Here is a 22,605-nt window from a genome sequence, read left to right as displayed (position 1 = left end):
TCTCACTCCTTTTAAGAAACGTCTCAGGACACATACTGTCTTCTCTTGGTGGCCAGAACTGTTTGATATGCCTACCTCTAACCAATCTCTGGTAAAGGGGTTGAAATTGGAGGCAAAATTACTGTCTCCACTGTAGACAAGGAAAAAGAGCATAGTGAGATATTTACACGTGTAATAGGGATGCACACTTATATTTTCCAGTCATCTAAGTTGTGAGAAAGTCTCTATTTTTGCTGATTGCATTTATTAGCTTTTTTAGAATAGTCACAGAAGAAAATAAAGTACTAAAAATGACAAATTTTGAATGATTCAAATTCCAACAACTAAGATTTCTTCTGAAACACAGCTATATCCATGCTTATTGAAGGAAGTTGAGAAAAAAGGTTAATATTTTACAAAGAACCAATTTAAAACCATTCATTATTCCACAGAGATCCCCCCTTACTGATGTATTAAAGAATATATTTCTTATCTGTTTATATTAAGCATATATAAACAAAAATTGGAATTATAGAATGTATATTGCTGAGAAGACTGCTCTTTTTATTTTTTAAAGATTTTATTTATTTATTCATGAGAGACACAGAGAGAGAGGCAGAGACATAGGGAGAGGGAGAAGCAGATTCCCCATAGGGAGCTTGATGCAGGACTCGATCCCAGGCCCCCGGGGTTAATGACCTGAGCCAAAGGCTCTTTTTAGTTAATATTAATCTAATTGTTTACATTTCCTTTTTTGTTGTAGTGATCATAGTAATCATATTATCTGGAGTGCCTCACCTCAAATGTATTTATAATCTATAGCGTAAATGATATGAAAAGGTATACATTTGGCACCAGTGGATACTATCCTACTATCTGGGACAACTTCCATCCAACATATTTGTACTTTGCAGGGCAAATATACCAAAATATATACATTTGGTACCTATGGATATCAATCAGACTGTTAAAGTATAAATGATACTATAAATGATGCCAAAAGCATCATTCTGATGATACTAAATGTATCATTTGATATCATTAATTACAAAGGCTTCCCATCTCAAGTGAAGTCACAGAGTGAAGTTCTTGGTTCCCAGCCATGGCTTGGGAGAGAAAGTCTGTTCAGAAAGGAATCAAACATTATTCATTAAGGCCAAAGTCAGATCGTCAAACGCTACCTCCTCTGTCAATTATTGCTTATCTGACTCTCATGCCAGCCTAAAAATTCCCCATTTGTGCTTAATTATTATTTGTCTATGTGTCTGCTCATCTGACTGCCCATGTCCTCTATCATAATACCCTGAATTGTGGAATCATTGGGGTTTTTTTACAAGACTATCTTCCCACAATCCTTCTAGAGCAGACATGAGCTCTGATTCATCTTGTATCCTCTGGGCCTGGCATCAGTATATGTTGTACTGAACAAATGAATGAATTCATTCATTCACAAGAGAATAAGCTCAGATTTTTTTTCTCATTCTCTGTAATGATTCCCTGCACTAGTTTACCTTTAAAAAAAAAAAGAGGTAAAGTTTGGCTAGTTTTTAAAGATTTGGAAGAAAGTGACATGTAATTATTCCAATACTAACCTGGATATTAGGTTTAAGTATTAGCGAGGCATGTGCCTAAAAAAGCCAAGTGTCTATAAAAATCAAGTACTACCTTGACAACCAGGTGATGGTTGCTAAGAAACTGCATTTTTCTGTGAACACATGGTGTATGAAGTATGCCCTAGATTCATATCCTACATAAAACATCTTCCTTGGAGTTACCTAAAAAGTCTGATTTTGCATGGCTTGTCAAGGCATAGAAGTCACTCCCTCTGCTATGCTGCTCCTGCTATTAAAAATCACAGTTCTATACATAGAATATGATTTCAACACCATTATCTGTTCTGAACCTCAGCTTATTTAGATTACAGACTGAGGCCCCCCTTAGTTCCAAAGAGTTGCAGTCACTACTGAGGAACGCTCATCACTTCTGATATGCTAACATAGCGAAACACAGAAATTAAAATACCTGCAATGTTTCTATATTCCAAAGTGAAACAAAAATAAACTGGATATTATCTGCATGTTTTGAAAGACTTCAGTCTACCGCTAGTGGATCATAATGAAGGTTTTGCTATATGCTGCCCCAAATAGGAAGCCCACCCCACAATTTGACAATGAGGTCCAAAAAGTACTCAGCATGTGCTGAATTCAAGAGTTAGAAAAGCTAGAAATTGTGCTTAAAATAAATATCTAAATATGAACCACTGTGTTCCTCTGAAAGCTATTGCAGGTAAGAGAAACTCAAATCAAATTACCTAAAGTAAAAGAAGAAAAGGACATATGGAGACATTAGAGTAAGTCCTTCACAAAACTGAAGGACTCACTTAAAAATTAGAAATAGACCAAGGATGTCAGAGGTGAGAACCATTGAGGACTGAATAACTCTCTACCCCAGTCTTCAGCTGTATCTTCTACTTCACTCCAGGCCTCAGTCCTATATTCTCAGGCTCCTCTTCATATGAGGGATGTGACCAGCAGCAGCCCCGGAGTCATGTCCAAAAGGTGAGAACTCTGGCTTTTCGCTTCCACTGTGGGAAGTTGTATGGAAAGGTTATGACCGGCCTTGCCTGGGCATCCTGTGTAGCTTGTGGGGGGGCGGGGGGGGTGTAGGTGCAGTGCTTGACAGGCCCTCCAGAGCCCCTGAGGATGGCAGCAACCATCTCTAAGAGGAAGAGTGAAGCTGTGACAAGAACAAAGCTGACATCAAGATAAGCAGAAGCCCATCCCTCCAACCCTGTCGGCAGTGTTCTTAATTCTTTCACCGGTTTTGCCACTACAAGACTTTAGGGCAGCCCATTCCTGATCTTACATAATTGTTGCCCTGAATATTCACCATTATAAAATGTCTTAAACCTCTTTAACCTTCAATAGTAAGTGATCGTTATGACAGTGCTGTCGAGTATTCTCACAGACATCTATAAAATGCTCACACAGAATCCTGAGGTTTGGTTTTTGCAAATTAAAAGATTTGTTACTGAAAGGCAAAATATGAAGGTGGAGAAAGGCAGAAGATGCATAGGAAGTACCTTCCCAACAGTTTCTAAAATTTCTAAAATCAATGTTTCCAAGTTCATTGACCATCCCTCATTTAATTATAAGAATAACATTAAGGCTAACAAATATAATGAATCTCATTATGTATTTACAGGTGTCTGCAGCAAATAGGAGGAGCCTCTCAGCTCTCTGGTTATATTCTGGATTGCCTGTTTTTCCCATTCAGATATTCCCCATAATAATTCACAGTACATTTTCAGTGAGGGAATATAATACCTCTATAGGGGAAAGATCCTCATAAGGCACAAACTGCTTATTCAGCAAGTGTTTACAGAAATGCAGTTACTCTTCTCTACCTAGAAATCTGTCTTTATTTAAAAAGGAGTGATACTTCCATTTAAGAAGCGTCACCACACAGATAGTTGGGATTTTTTATCTCTTCAAAAGATATTTATCTGTCAGAAGGGTAATAAGTCCATTTCACAACTAATCTCTCAAAACATCCTAGATATTCTCTGTTTGAATAGTCAGCCAGACAAATTAATCTAAGTCAATTCTTCCCTGTTAACCTAAGAACACTTAATGCATGTCTTCTGATCATCTTTAGCCCTATGAATTTTCAGTTTGCTGTCAAACTGTATTGACTCTACTCCTATTTTACCCACTTTAGTGTCTTACTCTCTCCCCCCTGATTCACAGAGCAGTCTCCTCTTCTGGGCTAAGACATTTCCTGCTTATCAGTCATAATCACAACAGGAAACAAATGGAATCACAACAGGAGAAATAAGGCCACCTAAGGTAGGATAAGGTGAGGTGGGTTCATTTATTTAACAAAGGTTTAATTGCAAATATACAAGTGGAACTTAGGGACCCGCCCTTCTCTGTGAACCTGGGGCTTAGAGTATCCCAGCTGTCAAGGGCACAGGGAGGGTGTTTGCAAGAAGCAAAGGAGCAAAGGAGGGAAATCCACAGACTGGTGCTAGCCCAGTAGCTGTTCCATGAGGTAGGTCCAGAAACTGAAAGTAAATTTCGATAGCAATTTGATAGAATAATCATAGATCTCTTGTATCTAATAATAAAAATAGTGTGGATTATCTATTTCTTTATTTTAAGCTTTACTTCATTTTTCTGGTAATTCTTTTGCACTCTATTTACAAAAGTACCAACCTGCCACAAACTGGAAATAAGAAAAACAAATCTTACTTACCTTCATTTTGGATAATGTAAGAAGCTCTGCTCTGGAGACTTTCCAGAGAGGAGCTGCCCATAAGTTACCTAACACAAACAACCTGAGGGAACCCAGTGGAAAGACAGTCAAGGAAATTGATACCCTAGCCTCATGCTCCTCTCTCCCTCTGATGTCCTATTGAAGTTCCCCATGGACTAAGCCCTCTGATGGCCATACAAGTCGGTCCTCTGAGACAAATAGCAGGATAGAGAAGTGTGGAGAGTGGATCTCCTTCCTGTACAGTTGAAAAGTGTATGTCCCCAACATAGCAAATGCACAAAGTTCCATCATCACAAAGCAATGTCATTTGGGTCATAACCCCCCGTGCCACTTACCAATTTATGACCCCTCAGCTCCACATTCACCCTTCGTACTTGCTCTGCCCAGATGGACAGAATTCTTTACACACCTCTCCTGCGCAGGGAGCACCGTACTGAGCTCTCAGGAGAAGGCCCTGGGGGTTACTGCCAGGAGGAAGGGGCTCTCCTACTGTTCAGTTCAGCAGTGTGGCTGACAGGACTTCGGTCATGCTGTACCCCAACCATACACCCAACCAGACACCATGTCCCTCTGCAAGCTCTCAGCTCCAGCTCGGCCTGCTATTAAAAATAGAACCCATTTCCCAGAATGGTTGCGAGTACTAATTTTTAAAACGCATATATAATCAGTATACTGACATGCAGTTCACACAGGGTGAACCAAAAACAACTTTGATTTTATTCCCCACCTGCCTGGGGTCTGGGGCCTGGGACCGGGGCAGTCCTTCTACCCCTGGGTGAAACTGAGGCTAGCAAAATGACTGTTCTGACACAGGACTTGGGGGGACAAATCCTACAATCACATAGTCCCAGGTCAATTATAGAAAGTATCCAGTCCAGGGACGCCTGGGTGGCTCAGTGGTTGAGCGTCCTATCACTGACAGGAGTCCATATCCCCCAACTGTAGATCAGAGGGAAAGAGGAGAAATTAATCAGAACAAAGGAGCCAAATGAAGTCTTATTGTACATGAAGCTTGAAACAACTTTTTTCTTTAAAATCTTGAAACAGATATGTTCTTTAAAATAACAAAACCTTCGGGCACCTGGGTGACCCAGCAGTTGAGCATCTGCCTTCGGCTCAGGGCGTGATCCCAAGTTCAGGGATGAAGTCCCACATCAGGGTCCCCGTAGGGAGCCTGCTTCTCCCTCTGCCTATGTCTCTGCCTCTCTGTGTGTGTTTCTCATGGATAAATAAATAAATCTTTTTTTAAAAAAGAAAGTATCAGGCAGCTCGGGTGGCTCAGGGGTTTAGCGCCGCCTTCAGCCCAGGGTGTGATCCTGGAGACCCGGGATCGAGTCCCGCGTCGGGCTTCCTGCATGGAGTCTGCTTCTCTCTCTGCTTGTGTCCCTGCCTTTCTCTGTGTCACTCATGAATACATAAATAAAATCTCATAAATAAATAAATAAATAAATAAATAAATAAATAAATAAATAAATATTTCTCTTTAAAAAAAAAAGTATCTAGTCCAATATACCAATCAGTACTTCCATCTTTATTCAAAGACAAGGCATGTGGGAAAAAGTCCTCGTCTTTTATCTCTTTTACTCCCCATGTTTGCGGATTGTGGCTTCTGGCCCCTCCAGAGTTTTCTCTCCCCCATCCTGCTTGGATGGGGGAGAGAAAAAGAGTCATAGAAAGTTCTTATTTGATGGATACAAAGTGTGGCTTCATGTCACCTGGACTGATAGGTGCTAAAGGCTAATTTTCTTTCTCTTACTGACACTTTTAGGATGCTTCAGAGAGGCTCCTTCCCAAAGATATTTTCTAGTTCTCCACCTGCACCACCTAAGTCCTTGAGTTTCTGGAAGTCCACCCAGTACTCACCTTCTCTGTCCTCAGAATAGTATCCCTCTTACACATGACTTGAAATTGTTCCAAACCAGACAGACCTCTTACCCACCACATGGCTCATAGTAGGTGAAGGAAATATTCATGTATCCTTTGTCCAAAGAACTCTAGTTCTGAAGGTCTAGCCAAATGCAGCAGCAACTCTCCCCACTTGACCTCCAGAGCCACTTACCAGGAAACTCTCAGCCTCTGTTTCCTGGGGGGGAGTCAGACACCAGTTCACCCTGTCTATCCTGACTGCAGCGAGCTCCCACCGAGGATCCTGTAGGGCATGCTGGTGGAGTCTGCCCCAAAATATAGAATGAGAGAGGTTTTATGCACTTCCTCAGCTTTTTGAGGGAGGGAACCATTCCTGACTTGAAATCTTCCTAAGAGACTTTGCCTGTAACTCATAATTTTATATCTTTATTTTTCTTTCCCATGACACCTGATCAAATATCCCTTTGGTGACCATGAACATGGTCATAAATTTTCCACTTGTTGCCTTACTGGGGTTTTACCACAGATTGGTCTACAGGATTGTGGGGATGACATATGTGATCACTGCAGTAGGAATTAAGCTATCATATAAAGCTTAACTCATGCAAACCCTACCATCAGCAACACTCTTTGGTAATCTTGCCATGCACACGCAAGCTAAATGACCTTGAGATTTGATGTCTCCAGTGGCCCATCTAATTACCTACAAAATCAGGTAAAAAAATAACATTTTTGACTCAGCTTTGCTTATGCTAAATAGCTGTGATGATCCAGCTGGGGGATAAATGATTTTTAAATGTTATTTCTGCCAAAATCTGCTAATAGTACTTAGTTTCATAGTTCTGGATATAAGCCTAGTGAGCAGAAGAGTTTTAAACAGAAAGATCAAAGTCCATAGGAAAAGAGTTTTATTTCAGTTTCCTTCGAATTTAGACCATCCTATAAAAAAACATGAGATGTCTTCAAGGTACAGTAGTACTCACAACAGACCAAGATAGAGGGACTATAAAAGGAAGTAAAAATGTTTATGAACAATACTGTTTGAAGATAAGACCGGTCAAGTGGGTCAGTATAATTAAAATAGTCAACGTGGCAAGGAATTAGTCTGAAAGTAATCATGAGAATCCCTAAAAGAAGCAGTTCCCTGAACTGCCCATTCCAGAACCATCTAGAATAATAAGTTCCCCCAGTGAACCAGACACAAATCTGTGTATACCTGAGAGGGCCACTAGTCTACCCAATTCCATTCTTCACTTCTTCTTAGTAACATTATCCTGATTTTATTGGTGGTAGTGTATCTAGCTAGAAGCAACATTTCCCAGCTTCTCCTGCAAGTTGGTGTGGCCATATGACTAACTCTGACCAGTGAATGTAAGTAGAGATTGGTGTATGTTCTTTCTGAGAAAGCTCCTTTATGGGGAATGAAGAGATGGGTGTGAATTTTTGTTTTCTACCCATTCCTCCCTTCCGCCATGTGGAATTAGATTTTAAGACTGGATTTCTCTAGCAAATATCTAAGAACATGAAATTATCTTGAACTCAGAAGCCACAAATGACAGAACGGATTCCCAATGACTAAGAAACTGCCATGCCAGCCAGCCCTGCACTGCTGCAGCAACATTCTTTTGTAAGAAGGAAAGTAAACCTGACATGTTTAGGCGCCTATCATCATATACCACCAAATCCTAAACACAGTGATACTGGCATTTTCTTGGCCTTACCAGATCCCAACAGATGACTTTCATTTTCACTCAACTATAACTATCTCAACAATGCCATCTGGTTGCCAGTGAGAGCAGCATATCATTTGGAAATGTTAAAATATGGGGGGAAATGCACATCTTAAGAATTAACAGAACATGTATTCAAGTTTTTAATTCATCCTGTTGCCTTGGCTTGCCTGCAGTCTTACTGGTAAACTCATTGCTTATGAGACATAGGGAAGCTGGAAGCCTCCAGCATAGGAAGTTGAATAGCCATGAGAGCATGCCTTGTGCATAGTCATCACAGAAAGGCAGCTAAAGGAAATGCAATCTAACACTGCTATTGCAACCTACAGCTGGGAGAAGGCAAAGTGTCAGTGAGAAAGCAGCTGTAGCAACATCAATGTTAGGGAACTTATTTATTGCAAGGTTAAGAACTCTAATAGACCAAACACAAAGAAAGTCTGGAAATCATGGTAGCCCACTGATAAAAACTAAAGTGAGACCCAAAGGAAATCAATGCCAATCAGAGCATGGAGAGTAGACCAGCAGTTCTTCCCCTGGCACAGGCCATGAGGAACTAGTTCTGATAACACACTCATGCTAATTATCTGGTAAACTCCTAGTGCTGTTTTGGTTCTTCTCAATTAATTCATTTTTAAAAAATTTGAGCTCTGGTTAAAGAAACCCTTGTAGACATGGCAGGGTTTACCAAGCATCTCAAGATCATTATAAAATGCCACTGAGGGATGGTTATACAACTGGACTTCTGTGTTGGCTATGCTAAGCAACTGCCATAGAAATGAACGTGCAGGGTGAGACTCACAAACCGAAGAAAAATAAATTATCCTGACTTGGGGTAAAGCAGTGCTATATTGCACACAATGACGTACTAGTAAAGGAAAGGAAATAATATTCTTATAAAAGGAGTAAGGATAGTGATGCCTGGGTGGCTCAGTGGTTGAGTGCCTGCCTTTGGCTCAGGTCATGACCCTGGGGTCCTGGGATTGAGTCTGGCATTGGGCTCCCCGCAGGAAGCCTGCTTCTCCCTCTGCCTACGTCTCTGCCCCTCTCTCTGTGTCTCTCATGAATAAATAAATAATGAAATCTTTTAAAAAAGGAATAAGGATAAATATTAGAGTTCAAACGAAGTAATTCTGGAAGCTGTGGGTGGATTATTATTGATATGAGAGTTATTTTTTACTAGGTAACATAATAGTCTCTGGAGACTACCTAGGTAAGTTGAAACTGTATTTCTCCACTCTTCTGTACTAGAACTGCTCACCTGTGCCCTTTGACCACATGACTGTAGCACTTCCCACTATAGTGGCTCCACATAGATGACCCCCAGCCTGAAGCGGAGCCACCCAGCAGAGCCCAGGCTATATCAGCCAAACCTCACCTGCAGACCCATGAGCACAAGAATAACACATTGTAAGCCTCGGGTCTCGGGGGCGGGGCAGGGGGCGGTCAGCATGGTGATAGGGGCCAGCTATGTCCCCCAAGTCTTTATGCTGAAATCCTAACCCCAAAGATTATGATATTAGGAGAGGGGGGATTCAGAGAAGGTGCTTAAGTCCTTAGGTGAAACCCACATGAATGGGATTAGTGCTTTTAAAAGAGGGTCCAGAGAGTTCCCTTACCCTTCTGCCACAACAAGAAAGATGCTGTCCATGAAGTAAATCTGCCAGTGCCTTGATCTTGAACTTCCAGCCTCCCGAACTGTGAGAAACAAATTTCTGTTGTTTTTAAGCCCCCCAGTCTGTGGTAGCCTGGACGGATAAAGACAGGGTCTAATTCAATACTCAAAAAACTGCCAGCTAAAAAAACAACAAAAACAAAAACAAAAACAAAACTGCCAGCTATCAGTAGGCTTTTGTGAAAGTTCAATAATAAAAAAATGAAAGTACATAACACAAAATGTAATGCATTCAAATAATTTTTGGTGTGTCAGAGTTGAATCTTTAAAGTTTCAAATTAAGGAATATTTAACTGGTTTAATGCATGCCTCAGTATATGTCAACTGATTTTTTGAATTGTTATCTAGGATAATTTAAGTATAATCATGGCTTTCCATATCCTAGCTTCTACCCACAACCATAACCTCCAATAAGAGGCTATTTTCTTTTTGCTTTTTGCTTTTTGGGCCTTCATGTCCTATCACCTCTGTTTTCCTCATAGTTGAGGGCAATGACCAAAAAATCAACAGGTGGAGAGAGTACTATGAAGCACCCAGAGAGCCCCCACACACAATGATCTACACCGAATGAGAGTTTGTTAAACTATCTTGTTTTAATATCACGTAAATAGTTTCTTAACTCAGACATACAATCTGTGCTTTAAAAAGGTAAAGATTATTTCTTAAGACTGAATGTAAAAAGATTAGATGATAAAAATAGATTCTATGTTTACTGATTAATCTTTACAGTATTTATTTTGCTGAATATCTTTGCAATAAACACATCACCAATTTCCTACTTATCTCTCTCCCTGTAATGCCAAATACCTGGAAGTCACTCAAAAAGATACATATTAAAATGAACAACGAAGGAGACAATGGATGGCTTCAGCGGTGTTTACTATTTGGTCAAAGAAGATTTTTTTTTTTTAATTGTCAGTCATAAAGTGAAATCTACATTAACAGATATGTTAAATATTGATCTAATCTGCATTATTGCTGTGTGACACCACTGTATGGTCTGTGAGCAAATGGGATTCCTGAGATCATTGTTGCCCTTTATCCATCACTTTCCTCACTGTCAATCATCTCTCCTGAAGTGACGTGGGAGTGTGAATTGGGGTTAGGATGTTTAATTGCAGACCAACTTTCTATAGCTGCTAACGGAGCAAACAGGCCCTATCACCTAAAATAGGTACAGACATAACCATGGTACGTGGAAATTTTTTCAAGGTATGCCATACAGGAAAAATGTAGATTGAACACAGAAGTCTTTTCTGATTGCTCTCAATCACCCATAAGCAATGTGTCTTCTAGTTAATCAGCCCTTGATATAGCAGTCCATCTGTTATTTTGCATTTATTTAAAACATCCTCTGCTAAATAATCGTGTTTATTTTTAAAAGTAAATTGCTTAAAATTACATTCATTTTCTTTCTCCAAACCCACGGAGTCTTTCCCTTCATAGGCAGACACATGGTATTCTGAAGCCGAGCGGCCCAGGTGTTATGGTATAATTACAACCTAAGTCATAAAAAAAGCAATTCCGGATTTGTGCAGGATCCACTAGAGCTCCCACTTAGAGATGAAGTGTGAGACCAAGTCTGAACTTAGTAGGGCTAACAAAATTTTACTGGTTTCAGAATTCATATTATTTTAGGATGGGTTTTAAAACAATCCTGCAGGTCTCTAACTGGTATATAAAACAAAGAAAAGCTGTGAGCAATCTTTCTTCCCTAGGCTCATTAAGGCCTTGGAATCATTTATATCTGTGTTATATGCATGTCGATTCTCTTCCACATGTTAATGAAAGCACTGGAACAAATTGGCCAAAAGAAAACCACTCTGAAACTGCCTGAGCTTTTGAGCCTGCCACAGAGGTTTAAAGGCTTATACAATAGGTTACAAAGGTTGTATTCATCTCTGGGTCTGGGTGTCTAAATGATTGTAGAATGCATGACACATGAAGAAGTGGGTATTGACCAAAGATCTCCTATACCAGCCTTTCTCAGACTGGAACTGAAAACCCTTTGAAGCATTTTTAACAACAAACAATGGCTTACTTCACAGATCTAAAACCAATAATCAGTTTTCTTGACCTACAGTTGAAAATAAAATTATCTTTTAACTAAATAGGATCAGCTTAAAAATCCCTTTGGAGATGTTTTTATTTATTAAATGCCTTCATTAAAAACACCATCTTTCATTTGCTGTTACTCCAATTCAATTTCTCCTGCATACAAGGTAATGAGAAGAATGGCTGTGAATCCAGTTAACATTCCAGCATTCTGAATCATGAAGTAAGTAAAATCGGTTTTTCTTCCAGTTATCTTTTCTCTGAGCATATCGTTCATCTCTGGAAACTGGGAAAGAGAGAGAGAGATTGTTAGATAACTGTTGCCATCTGGTGGTAAAATGTAAAACAGTGGCCTAGAGATTTTTCGCGGAGGGGGGTGAGGATTTAATTCAGACGTTTAAGCTTTAGTAGAGATAGCATAAAAGGGACATCTAGCCCTATCAGACACTAACAGGAATAAAAGTATGGAAATAGTGTTCCCTAAGAGAGTGAATCAGTGGGATGGTACTTACCTCATTTTAATGGTCCTGTTTTCCTTTGTCCATCTGGCTCTCTCTCTCTCTCAGCCCCCCCTTACTCTCTATGCTCCATCCACACCATTCTTTCAGGACCTCAGATGTACCCACCTACTTTCCCCTGTCACAATCTTCACACCCACCCAAACTGCTCTCTGAACTCTTCCCCCTCCAATTTTCCAGTGAGCTACACCCTTGAGGTTTCAGTTTAAATCATACTTTCTAGCAAGGCTTCCCTGAGCCCCTCCTAATTTATAATAAATCCCCCTAATATCATGTCTCACCACATATATTGCTTTTCCTCTTAGCTCACAGATTTTTTTTTTTTACTTGTATTTATTTAGTCATGGTGTGTGACTTTGTTCATTGAATTTCCAGTTTCCTCTCTTTAAAGACAGAATGCCCCCCAGATGCAGAGACCGTGGCTCCTTTCCTCACTCCAGTGTCTCAACTGCCTTACAAATTCCAGGCCAGGCACAGAAATGTCAATCTATAGTAGCTGATTAAGTAAATTTTTAGAAATCACTATATACTTAATTTCTGTTCTCTTCAATTTGTTTCCTTCTACTTGCACTACCCCTCACAAAATCTTACAGTTTTTATGTGCTATTCTAGAATTGAAGGTTATAACAATCTCATTATAGTGAAAGCAATTAAAACTCCAAGTTCTGTACTTAAAATCTACCCTCACTCAGCAAATATACTCTACTAAAAAAGCTGCATAAGATCTGTAAATGCCAGCTTTTTATTTTTTTTAAAGATTTTATTTATTTATTCATGAGAGACAGAGAAAGAGAGAGAGAGAGAGAGAGGCAGAGACACAGGCAGAGGGAGAAGCAGGCTCCATGCAGGGAGCCCGACATGGGACTCCATCCTGGGTCTCAGGCCCTGGGCTGAAGGCGGCACTAAACCGCTGAGCCACCAGGGCTGCCCGATGCCAGCTTTTTAAAACATATTCCAAAATGATTTGCTACATATACAATGGCACATTGTACCAAAGCATTCAAGATGTCTCCAGAATCCAGTCAATCCATGTGCCTGATTTAAGAAACTCATTAGCAGGATAAAGTGAGTGAAAGTTATGAAACTATTCTGAAAAAAAAAACCAAAACTGCTATAAGGACATAAGGCATCATTTATTAGTATTATTTCCTTAAACTGAACAATTCTAATAGATTCCATTCTTATAACAGAGAAACGAGTGATGCCCTAGCATAGATACAGTATGAGACATTAGTTCTGTGAAGAAAAATATAAATGCAGTGACAGTGCCAAGAGATGAAGTGCTTGCTCTGATAAGGGCTTGCAAAGAGCTAAGACCAGAGCTAGACAGTTATCATTTGGAGCTAAGAATGCATTTGAAAGAAGTTAACTTATTAAATTATGTATGTAGTACTTATTCAGTTCCAAATGCAAAGGAAATGTTCCTTGATTTACATATATGTGGCACATTTTCATTTTGTAGAAAGCTGTCCATGATTCATTTGAAAACGCACAGAAACACTGATATTCTCTCTTACACACACACACATATACACAGTGACATAGATAAAGACATAGACACAGCACAGACATAAACATAGATACAAATACATACCAACCCAAGTCAATGTTGTTAGTTCAATTTACCAGCCCTAGTTTAGCCCAAAAGGCTCTCACTGTTCAGAACTTTGAAATAACAGGCCACTAGGGTGGCTCAGTGGGTTAAGTGTCTGCCTTTGGCTCAGGTCATGGTCCCAGCATCCTGGGATCCAGGCCCACTTCTGGCTCTCTGCTGCGTGGGGACTCTGCTTCTCCCTCTGCCCCTCCCCCATTCACATTCGCGCACACACACTCTTGCTCTCAAATAAATTTTTTATAAAAATTTTAAAGAACTTTGAAATAACAAAATGCTATTTAACAAGTTATCCCTTTCTAGATGTGACATCCTCACAAAAGAGGGGGTAAGGTCCCATGCGGACACACTATAGTAGAATGCAAGGTTTACCTCCCACTAGGCAAAAAACCTATGAAAATATCTCTACTTCAGCAAAAGTAAATCATTTCATTTTTTTATCAATAAGATCATAGATCAAAAGATCAGTGAGAATCTACTTTGGAATTACTGTTAGTACAAGAAGAGTTGATCTCTTGAACCAGGAATGTTTTAAATTACAACAGAATTTTCACATATGAAAGTGGAAGTTTACCCTTAGCTCATAACACAGATGTTTATTTCTAAATTTTAAATTAAAATAAAATATTAAAATTTCTTACCATATCTGCCAGAGAAATATAGAGGAACATGCCCCCAGCAAGGGCAAATATAATATTTGGAGCAAAATTGTTGCCCACCAAAATGCCAAAAGCTAGCCCAACGTAGCAGGAACATGCCGAAAGGAAATTGAATAACAGAGCTTGCCGAGTGCTCATTCCTGCACTGAGTAGGATCACAAAGTCCCCTAGAAAAAGAAAAAAGTATCAAGTGAGTAGTTTTTGCTATTTTTTGGATGAGGAAAGACAAGCATCAATGTCCAACAGGGGCTCCTTCATTGTGATGCACCAATGGTATTTTTAAGAGTGCGCCGCCTAAAATGTCTCACTCCACCAAAACCAAGAAGTGACTGACTTCTACTGTGTGAACAGAGCCTCTTACCTAACTCATGAGGAAATTCTTCACACAGAATTGCTATAGAAGTACTGAGTCCCTGAAGAAGAGACAAGGTGCAGGAAGCCCCAATCGCCAGGCCATCGATGAAATTGTGGAGGGCATCACTGAGCGTTATCATCCAGGCAATTGTCCCTATTTTGGACAGTTTGGGTCCCTTCAAACAGGTACATGAACTTGACTCCATTTTTCCATCCTGTAAAATAAGAGAAAATCAACCAACAAAATAACATTTTTTTTATCTTGAGAGTGTCTTTGCGTGAGCTGAGGGGAGGAGCAGAGAGAGAGAATCTCAAGCAGGATCCAGACCCAGATCCTGACATGGGGCTCGATCTCACTACCAGGAAATCATTACCTGAGCAGAAATCAAGAATCCTATGCCAAAACCACTGAGCCACCCAGGCACCCCAATAACCGACATTTCTTGAAAGTCTAAGAGGTAGATTTTCAATGAACAGATACACAGAAGTAGGAGATATATATTAAGAAAGACCAATGGTTCCAACAGAGAATCTTTCATAGTGGTTAAGAACTCCTAATTATTTATAACAATAAAACAACAACGAACACAAAAACAACAAAAATTTATGGTAGGGAGAAAAGAAATGAATAGGTTGACAGGCTTTGAACAAGCCATTCAAAAGACATTTTACTCTAGTTCCTCTTTTAAAATCCTTTCGAGGGATCCCTGGGTGGCACAGCGGTTTAGCGCCTGCCTTTGGCCCGGGGCGCGATCCTGGAGACCCGGGATCGAATCCCACGTCGGGCTCCCGGTGCATGGAGCCTGCTTCTCCCTCTGCCTATGTCTCTGCCTCTCTTTCTCTCTCTCTCTCTGTGTGACTATCATAAATAAATAAAAATTAAAAAAAATCCTTTTGATTTATATGAAAAATACTTACTATCACCTTCCTAAAAAGTAACAGTACTACCCTAAGAATCTGATTCATTTGCATACATTAAAACGAAGGAATTTTTTCAAAGACTAAATTTAAAGTCATTTTCCATGTTACAATGTACATGTGAAATCCAAATTTAAAACACAATAACAGGGACACCTGGGTGGCTCAACAGTTGAGTGTCTGCCTTTGGCTCAGGGTGTGATCCCAGGTCTGGGATCGAGTCCCACATCAGGCTCCCTGTGAGGACCCTGCTTCCACCTTTGCCTATGTCTCTGCCTCTCTCTGTATCTCATAAATAAATAAATAAATAAATAAATAAATAAATAAATAAATAAATAAATAAATAAATAATCAAGCACAATGACATAAAGAACATTTACTGTAATCCCTCCTATGTCATCTGAGTAGGTTATCTGGGTCTCAGTTTCTTCAATTATGAAGAAATGAAGATAATGTGCTAAATAATTCATTTATTTTTTAATGACTTATTAAGTTTCCATTGTGTTCCAAGTAATGTGTCGGATAATTAAGCTGTAACAATGTGTTCCCTATAAGCTCTAAATTTCCATGATTCTCTTAACAAATTTCATGAACTGTGATTGGAACAGGCCTGCCTTTGCACTAACACCTCTTTCTATTTTGAAACAATAATAAAAACAGAAAATCCCTTATAAAAATTTAGATTTCCATAAAATTTACAAAATGGTATAAAATCAAATACCAAATGCCAACTAAAGCATTTTCCAGAAACTGTAGAAAAAGATGATAAAATGCAAATTTATTTTTAAGTAGGGAAGCAATTTGCAATTAACTGGAGAACATTTTATTCCTAATTCTCCTCCCCTCGACTCTACCTCAACAGCTAATCAACATATTTATTGAGCATCTGAAATTTGTAAAACACTGTGCTGGATGCTATGGGGAGTGCACAGAAGTGGAAAATACAACTTCTATCTTCCAGAAGTATATTTATATTGGAGAAACAAGATGTAAAGTATATGACTGACTATTTTTAAAATGTTCAGTATACATCCGGCCGAGAAGGGCTGCCTTCCAAGTCATCATCTGAGAGGTTTTAGATTTATCCCAATGTCGCTTCAGTTGCTTTGGGGACTGCTCTTTCAGAACTAACTAGATCCTGCAATACATCTTTTCACTGTGTCATTAGTGGCAAATCTTCATCCTTGGGGAATGTTTTTGTTTGTAGACACAGCCAAAAGTCATTTGGAGCCACTAAATTCTTAAATTAACATGGAAGGAGGAGGGATTGTTACTTGTAGCAGCAGTGGTGTAGTAGTAGCAGAAAGAGACAAAATAAAGGCATATAGTATCTATCATGTGCAGGCATTGCTCTAAGCACTTGAGATATTTAATTCCTTTAGAACAACTCTGTGAATTAAGGATTACTGTTATCATTTTAGAGTTGAGGAAACTACAAAATGTTGGTGAACTTACTCAGGGATGAAAAAGGAATAAGTGGACAATTTTTACTAACTGTTTTCCTACTCTGAATTTATGGGGGTGAGGAGACACTTCTTGTTGAAATAGGCTCTTAAGGCAATTCACAAGGAGAATACCCCCTTCTCAACACTTGAAGCAATGTTGGAATAAGTGTTCAATTTTCTTTTATTTTAAAGGTAAATCTCAGCAGCATAAGAATTCCATCTGGTCTTCAAATGTGGTGTTTTTACTTTACAGTGTTAAAGGATGAACTGAGGTAAATTTAAAACTTTAGGAGATTTATTTGAACAAAAATTGATTCAAATTGGGCAGTGTCAAACCGGATGTGGTTAGGAGCACTCAATCAACAAAAGCTCAAGGAGAGACTTTCACAGAGAAAAGGCAGAAGCAAAGAAAGAAAATTATTGATTGGCTCTAACTTAAAGCCCAGTTGGCTTTTTGTGACCAATTGTCTTTAGGTTTCAATTTCATAGCCTTGAGACATTTACAGGTTTAGATTTTGGTTTCTTTATATAGGCTGCCAAGGCATTAGAGCCACCCCAGCCTAATGGCCTCATTATTTAATTAATTTAACAATTGATACATCTTAAATGGGCAACATAATAAACAATCATAATTTGGTCATATGGGTGACTTGGGTAAGAGATGCCCCAGAGCCAGAAGCAATAGCTCCCAAAGAAGAAACAAAAGTGGTCATGAGAAAAGCGGTAGAAGAGACCTTGGCTTTGCGAAAACTTACTGCCAAGAGACACTTAATAAGATCATTTGTTTTCGTCTTCCAACTTGGTTTACCTAAACAAATAGTTATAATGTCTTTATTTACTTGTGAGGATTTACAGAAAAGATTAAAAGATCAAATCTTGACTACCTGATATTACATACAGTCTGTATACAAACTCCTTTAATTCTGAAAAAGAAATTAAATTAATACATCAGTCATGATTCTCTTACCTCTAAGTACAGATATTATTAACTATATTTCTTATGCTCTGTAAGTTTATGTGTCAAATGACACTGTTGGATAGGTTAACAGCCATACATTTTTAATACTTTTGTAACAAACATAAGTAGACAGACATTCACAAAGGAGTTGTTTTTAATCTACCTGGTACTGAGCCACTGAGCAAAGAAAACACTAAATTTAAATCCCTCTAGTTAAGTTAGTGAGTATTCTTCTCTCTCCTTTATTTTTGTTTGCTGTTGTCATTGCTTGCTTGCTTGCTTCTGTACACTTGAGGATATTTCTTTTCTTTTTTTTTTTTAGGCTATTTCTAACCTCAGCCATGATGAGGCAACTTAATCTAGTGAAAAGAACTTAGGTCTGAAGCCCAGGAGAACCAAGTTCTAGCTTGGCTCTGATAGCAACTACTGTATAATCATCAGCAAGGCTCTTAACATCTTAGCCCTTCACAAAAAATTAACTCAAAATGGGTCACAGACCTAAATGCAAAGTTAAAACTATAAAACTCTTTGAAAATAACATAGAAGAAAACGTAGACAACCTTGAATAGGGTGATGAATTTTTAGATACACCAAAAGCACAACACATAAAAGAAATAATTGACAACCTTAACTTCATTAAAATTAAAAACTTCTGCTCTTCCAAAGACAATGTCAACAGAATGAGAAGACAAGCCACAGACTGAGAGAAAATACTTGCAAAAGATACATCTGATAGAGAACTATTACAATATACAAATAACTCTTTAAACTAAACAATAAGAAAAAAAAACATGATTTTAAAATGGACCAAAGACCTTACCAGACAATTTACCAAAGAAAATACAGATAGCAAATAAGCATATGAAAAGATGCTCCACAGCATATATCATAGGAAAATACAAATTAAAACAAAAATTAGATACCACTGTATACCTATGAAGATCACCAAAATCTGGAACACTGATAACATCAAATACTAGCAAGGATGTGGAACAACGGGAACTCTCATTCATTACTGATGGGATTGCAGAATGGTACAGCTACTTTGAAAGATAACTAAGTAATTTCATATTAAACTAAACATACTCTTGCCATATGATCCAACAATCGTGTTCCTTGGTATCTCTCAAAGAAGTTAAAAACTTATGTTTAATGGTACATTAGACATGATGTGCAGCTACTTTGGAAGACAGCTTGGCAGTTTCTTATAAAATTAAGCACACTTTCCAAATGATCCAACAATCATGTTCCTTTGTATCTTTCAAAGAAGTTAAAAACTTATGTCTACAAAAAATCTTGCACACAGATATTTATAGCAGCATTATTCCTAACTGCTAGAACTTGGAAGCAACTAAAATATCCTTCAGTAGATGAATGAATAGACTGTAGTGCATGTAATATTAACACCTCCCCCCCAAAAAAATGAGGTATTAAGTTGTGAAAAGACATAGGAATCTTAAATGCATAATACTAAGTGAAAGGAGCAAATCTGTAAAGGCTACCTGCTGTATGATTCCAGCTATCTGACAGTATAGAAAAGGCACAACTATGGAGACAATAAGATCAGTGGTTGCCAGGGATTGGGGGAAGAAGAGGGTTGAATAGGCAGAGCATAGAATTTTTAGGGCAGTGAAAATATTCTACATGATACTACATTGATGAATATATGTCATCACACATTTTTCCAAACCCATGGAATATATAATATCAAGAGTCACCTGCCAACTATGGACTTTGGGTGGTTATCATGTGTAAGTGTAGGTTCATCAATTGCAACAAATGTCCTGACCTGACAGGGGATGCTGATAACAGGGAAGGCTATGCATGTGTGGAGGCAGACAGTCTATGGAAAATCTCTATACTTTCTTTTCAATTTTTCTGTGAGCTGAAAACTGTTCTTTAAAAAATAAAGTCCTTAAAAAAAATCACTTTGAATCTAACTTCAAATTCCTTATCTGTAGGATGGAGAATATATCACTGATTTCATGAGAGAGATTGTTGTGATGATGAAATGAGATTTTTATAAGCCACCAAGTACTCCATCAATGTTTATTACCATCTCCCACAGATCACTTTACCTAACAGTACAGATGAACATGGATTTATTACAGGAAAGAAAACAAAAACTGCCTACAAGTGTGCAAGACAAGAGATTCCTCACATATGATCCTTGAATATATTTAGGAGCACATTGATTAAGATTATTTTTTTAAAAGGGAGAAAAATCTACCCCCAAAAAAAGAGCTTTAGAAAAGTGAGTGTTCAGAGACTTGTTAACCAAAAAAAAAAAAAAAAAAAGGAAAACTCAACAGAAGTGCTTGAGCTTGAGCATAAATATACTCTTGAAGAAAACCATAGAACTTTCAACTACAAGAGTCCAAGGTATATGAAAGCTAAGAGATTAATTAGTGAGAAAGTAAAACCTACTGTGAGAAGATTGAAATCTGACATGGTAAGTTTATATGAATCAGATAGTTGACTGGGTATGGGAGAAAATGAATCTCAAAGATGTAAAGTAATGTCTTGCATACTCAGCACTTCACAGTTTACAAAGCACTTGCATATGTTAGTGTCCTCATTTTCTTTTGACCTTTACAACATCCTCATGAGTGAAACAGAACAGATACTGGCATCCTTATTTTAAAGATGATGAAAATGACAATCTAAGAATATAAATGGCTTGCTCAAAGTCATATGGGAGCTATTGGGATTAGGCTACTTAATTATTTACTGAACACCTATTTTATATAGTAGGCAGGAACTGTGCTAAGAACTGAGGACAGAAACATAAATCAGAGACTCTCCATCTTGCTAGAATTCATAATCCAGAAAGGAACAGCCAGGATTCAAGCTCCAGACCTGTGATAAATAGCTCTTATCTAACCTTCCAGAATAACTCTCTACTCTCTCACTCTACTGTCCTGAATGAGCCACCTCTGCAGGCTCTTTGTCCTCTAGTTCTCATTTGAGATTGACCACTGGGGAATCTCTAGAGGGAGTTCAGAGGATAAAGGAGGGAGAATTCAAGGTATTGATTTCTTTGATACCCATTTGTGTAGTCATCTAAGGCTGTCTATGACCTTCAGATGAAGGCCACAGCTCATCTCAAGACAACTCTCTTTGCAGATTCTAGTAACTGTTCTCTCCCCTCCACCCTTTTGGGTCCAGGCAGGAGTGGCAAAAACTTGCAATTACTGGTTCCTGTGGTCTTCTTACACCCCACTCACACCTTATACATATATTTTCCTTAAGTTATTCTGAGCATTCCATCTGCTTTCTATTGGGATCCTAAATGATGTAATCATTGGTATTAGAAGTGGCCATAACAAGCAGCCCCCAAATGGAATTTAATTGGGTTTTTCATATATTTTAAGATATATTTTAAGTATGGGGAAATGGCATATTGGTCACTCATAAGTGGTCTGCAATTTTTAGTAGTGCCCAGAACATGAAAAGGCTCTACAAGGTCTGGGCTATGTTGCAAACCTTCCTGTCATTTGGTTCTTATGACCCAGCAGACCCAGTGGAATTAGAAGAGTCTATGGCAGACAGAGATGCTGAAAGAAACCTTCAGCAAGTCCTGATCAGAGAATCACAGTACAAACCCCAAGGTGTTAAAATAAAGCCATTTCCTCTTTTGCCACTAACTATTCCTTTTTTCAAGGCATGCCTTGCTTGTTCCTGGGTCCTTATAGAGACTTATCTTGTGCCCATGGGATATTAAGTGGCCATGGCATCATGCCTAACATGAACTGGATGTTATCTGGGCCAGCAAGTCATAAAATCAGCTGTTCACACCAGCATTCCTTTATTAAATTATATATAATGAACAGACTCACACCAGCTTTAGAAAACACAAGCAAATCGCAATGGCAGATGATTCAGACTTCCATAGTATCTGAACCTAATGCTTCATTTCTTTTCCCTCAACAACAATAAGGTTTCGTGAGTATTCCCTAAAGCCAGTCAACTGTGGAGACATCAGTAAGCGTGCCAGCTCCAGCTAGCTATACAACTGTACTCACAATGAACTTAAAATACTTAAAGGAACTTAAAGGAAAATTCTCCACATGGGCAGAACTTTTAGGTGTAGTGTAAAAGAAATGACTGAGATATAGATCTACACTAACTGGTGGGTGAGTGCTAAAAAGTTGCCTAGGTCCAATAACCAGGGGGGAAATTGAAACAGTCATCAAAAAGCTCCCAAGACACAAAAGTCCAGGGCCAGATGGCTCCCCAGGGGAATTCTATCAAACGTTTAAAGAAGAAACCATACCTATTCTACTAAAGCAATTCGGAAAGATAGAAAGAGATGGAGTACTTCCAAATTCGTTCTATGAGGCCAGCATCACCTTAATTCCAAAATCAGACAAAGACCCCACCAAAAAGGAAAATTATAGACCGATATCCCTGATGAACATGGATGCAAAAATTCTCAATAAGATACTAGCCAATAGGATACAACAATACGTTAAGAAGATTATTCACCATGACCAAGTAGGATTTATCCCCAGGATGCAAGGCTGGTTCAACACTTGTAAAACAGTCAATGTGATTCATC

The 22,605-nt window shown here is 38.6% G+C and overlaps 1 protein-coding gene across 1 annotated transcript in view; it reads right to left on the bottom strand.

Annotated features, from left to right (window-relative positions):
- Positions 1-10,098: 10,098 nt before the first annotated feature.
- The window catches only part of SLC39A8 (solute carrier family 39 member 8), a 73,524-nt gene continuing 61,017 nt past the window's right edge, over positions 10,099-22,605 (bottom strand). The window contains exons 6-8 of the mRNA XM_038582022.1: positions 14,731-14,938; positions 14,352-14,536; positions 10,099-11,866 (exon numbers count right to left, since the gene is read on the bottom strand). Coding sequence (XP_038437950.1) covers positions 11,717-11,866; positions 14,352-14,536; positions 14,731-14,938 — 543 coding nt within the window. The 3' untranslated portion in view covers positions 10,099-11,716. The remainder of the gene's footprint in view (positions 11,867-14,351; positions 14,537-14,730; positions 14,939-22,605) is intronic.

This window comes from Canis lupus, chromosome 32 (genome assembly GCF_011100685.1).
Source record: "Canis lupus familiaris isolate Mischka breed German Shepherd chromosome 32, alternate assembly UU_Cfam_GSD_1.0, whole genome shotgun sequence".
NCBI classification, from domain to species: domain Eukaryota; kingdom Metazoa; phylum Chordata; class Mammalia; order Carnivora; family Canidae; genus Canis; species Canis lupus.
Note: the sequence above shows the minus strand (reverse complement) of the source record. Positions and strands in the feature narration are given on the sequence as shown.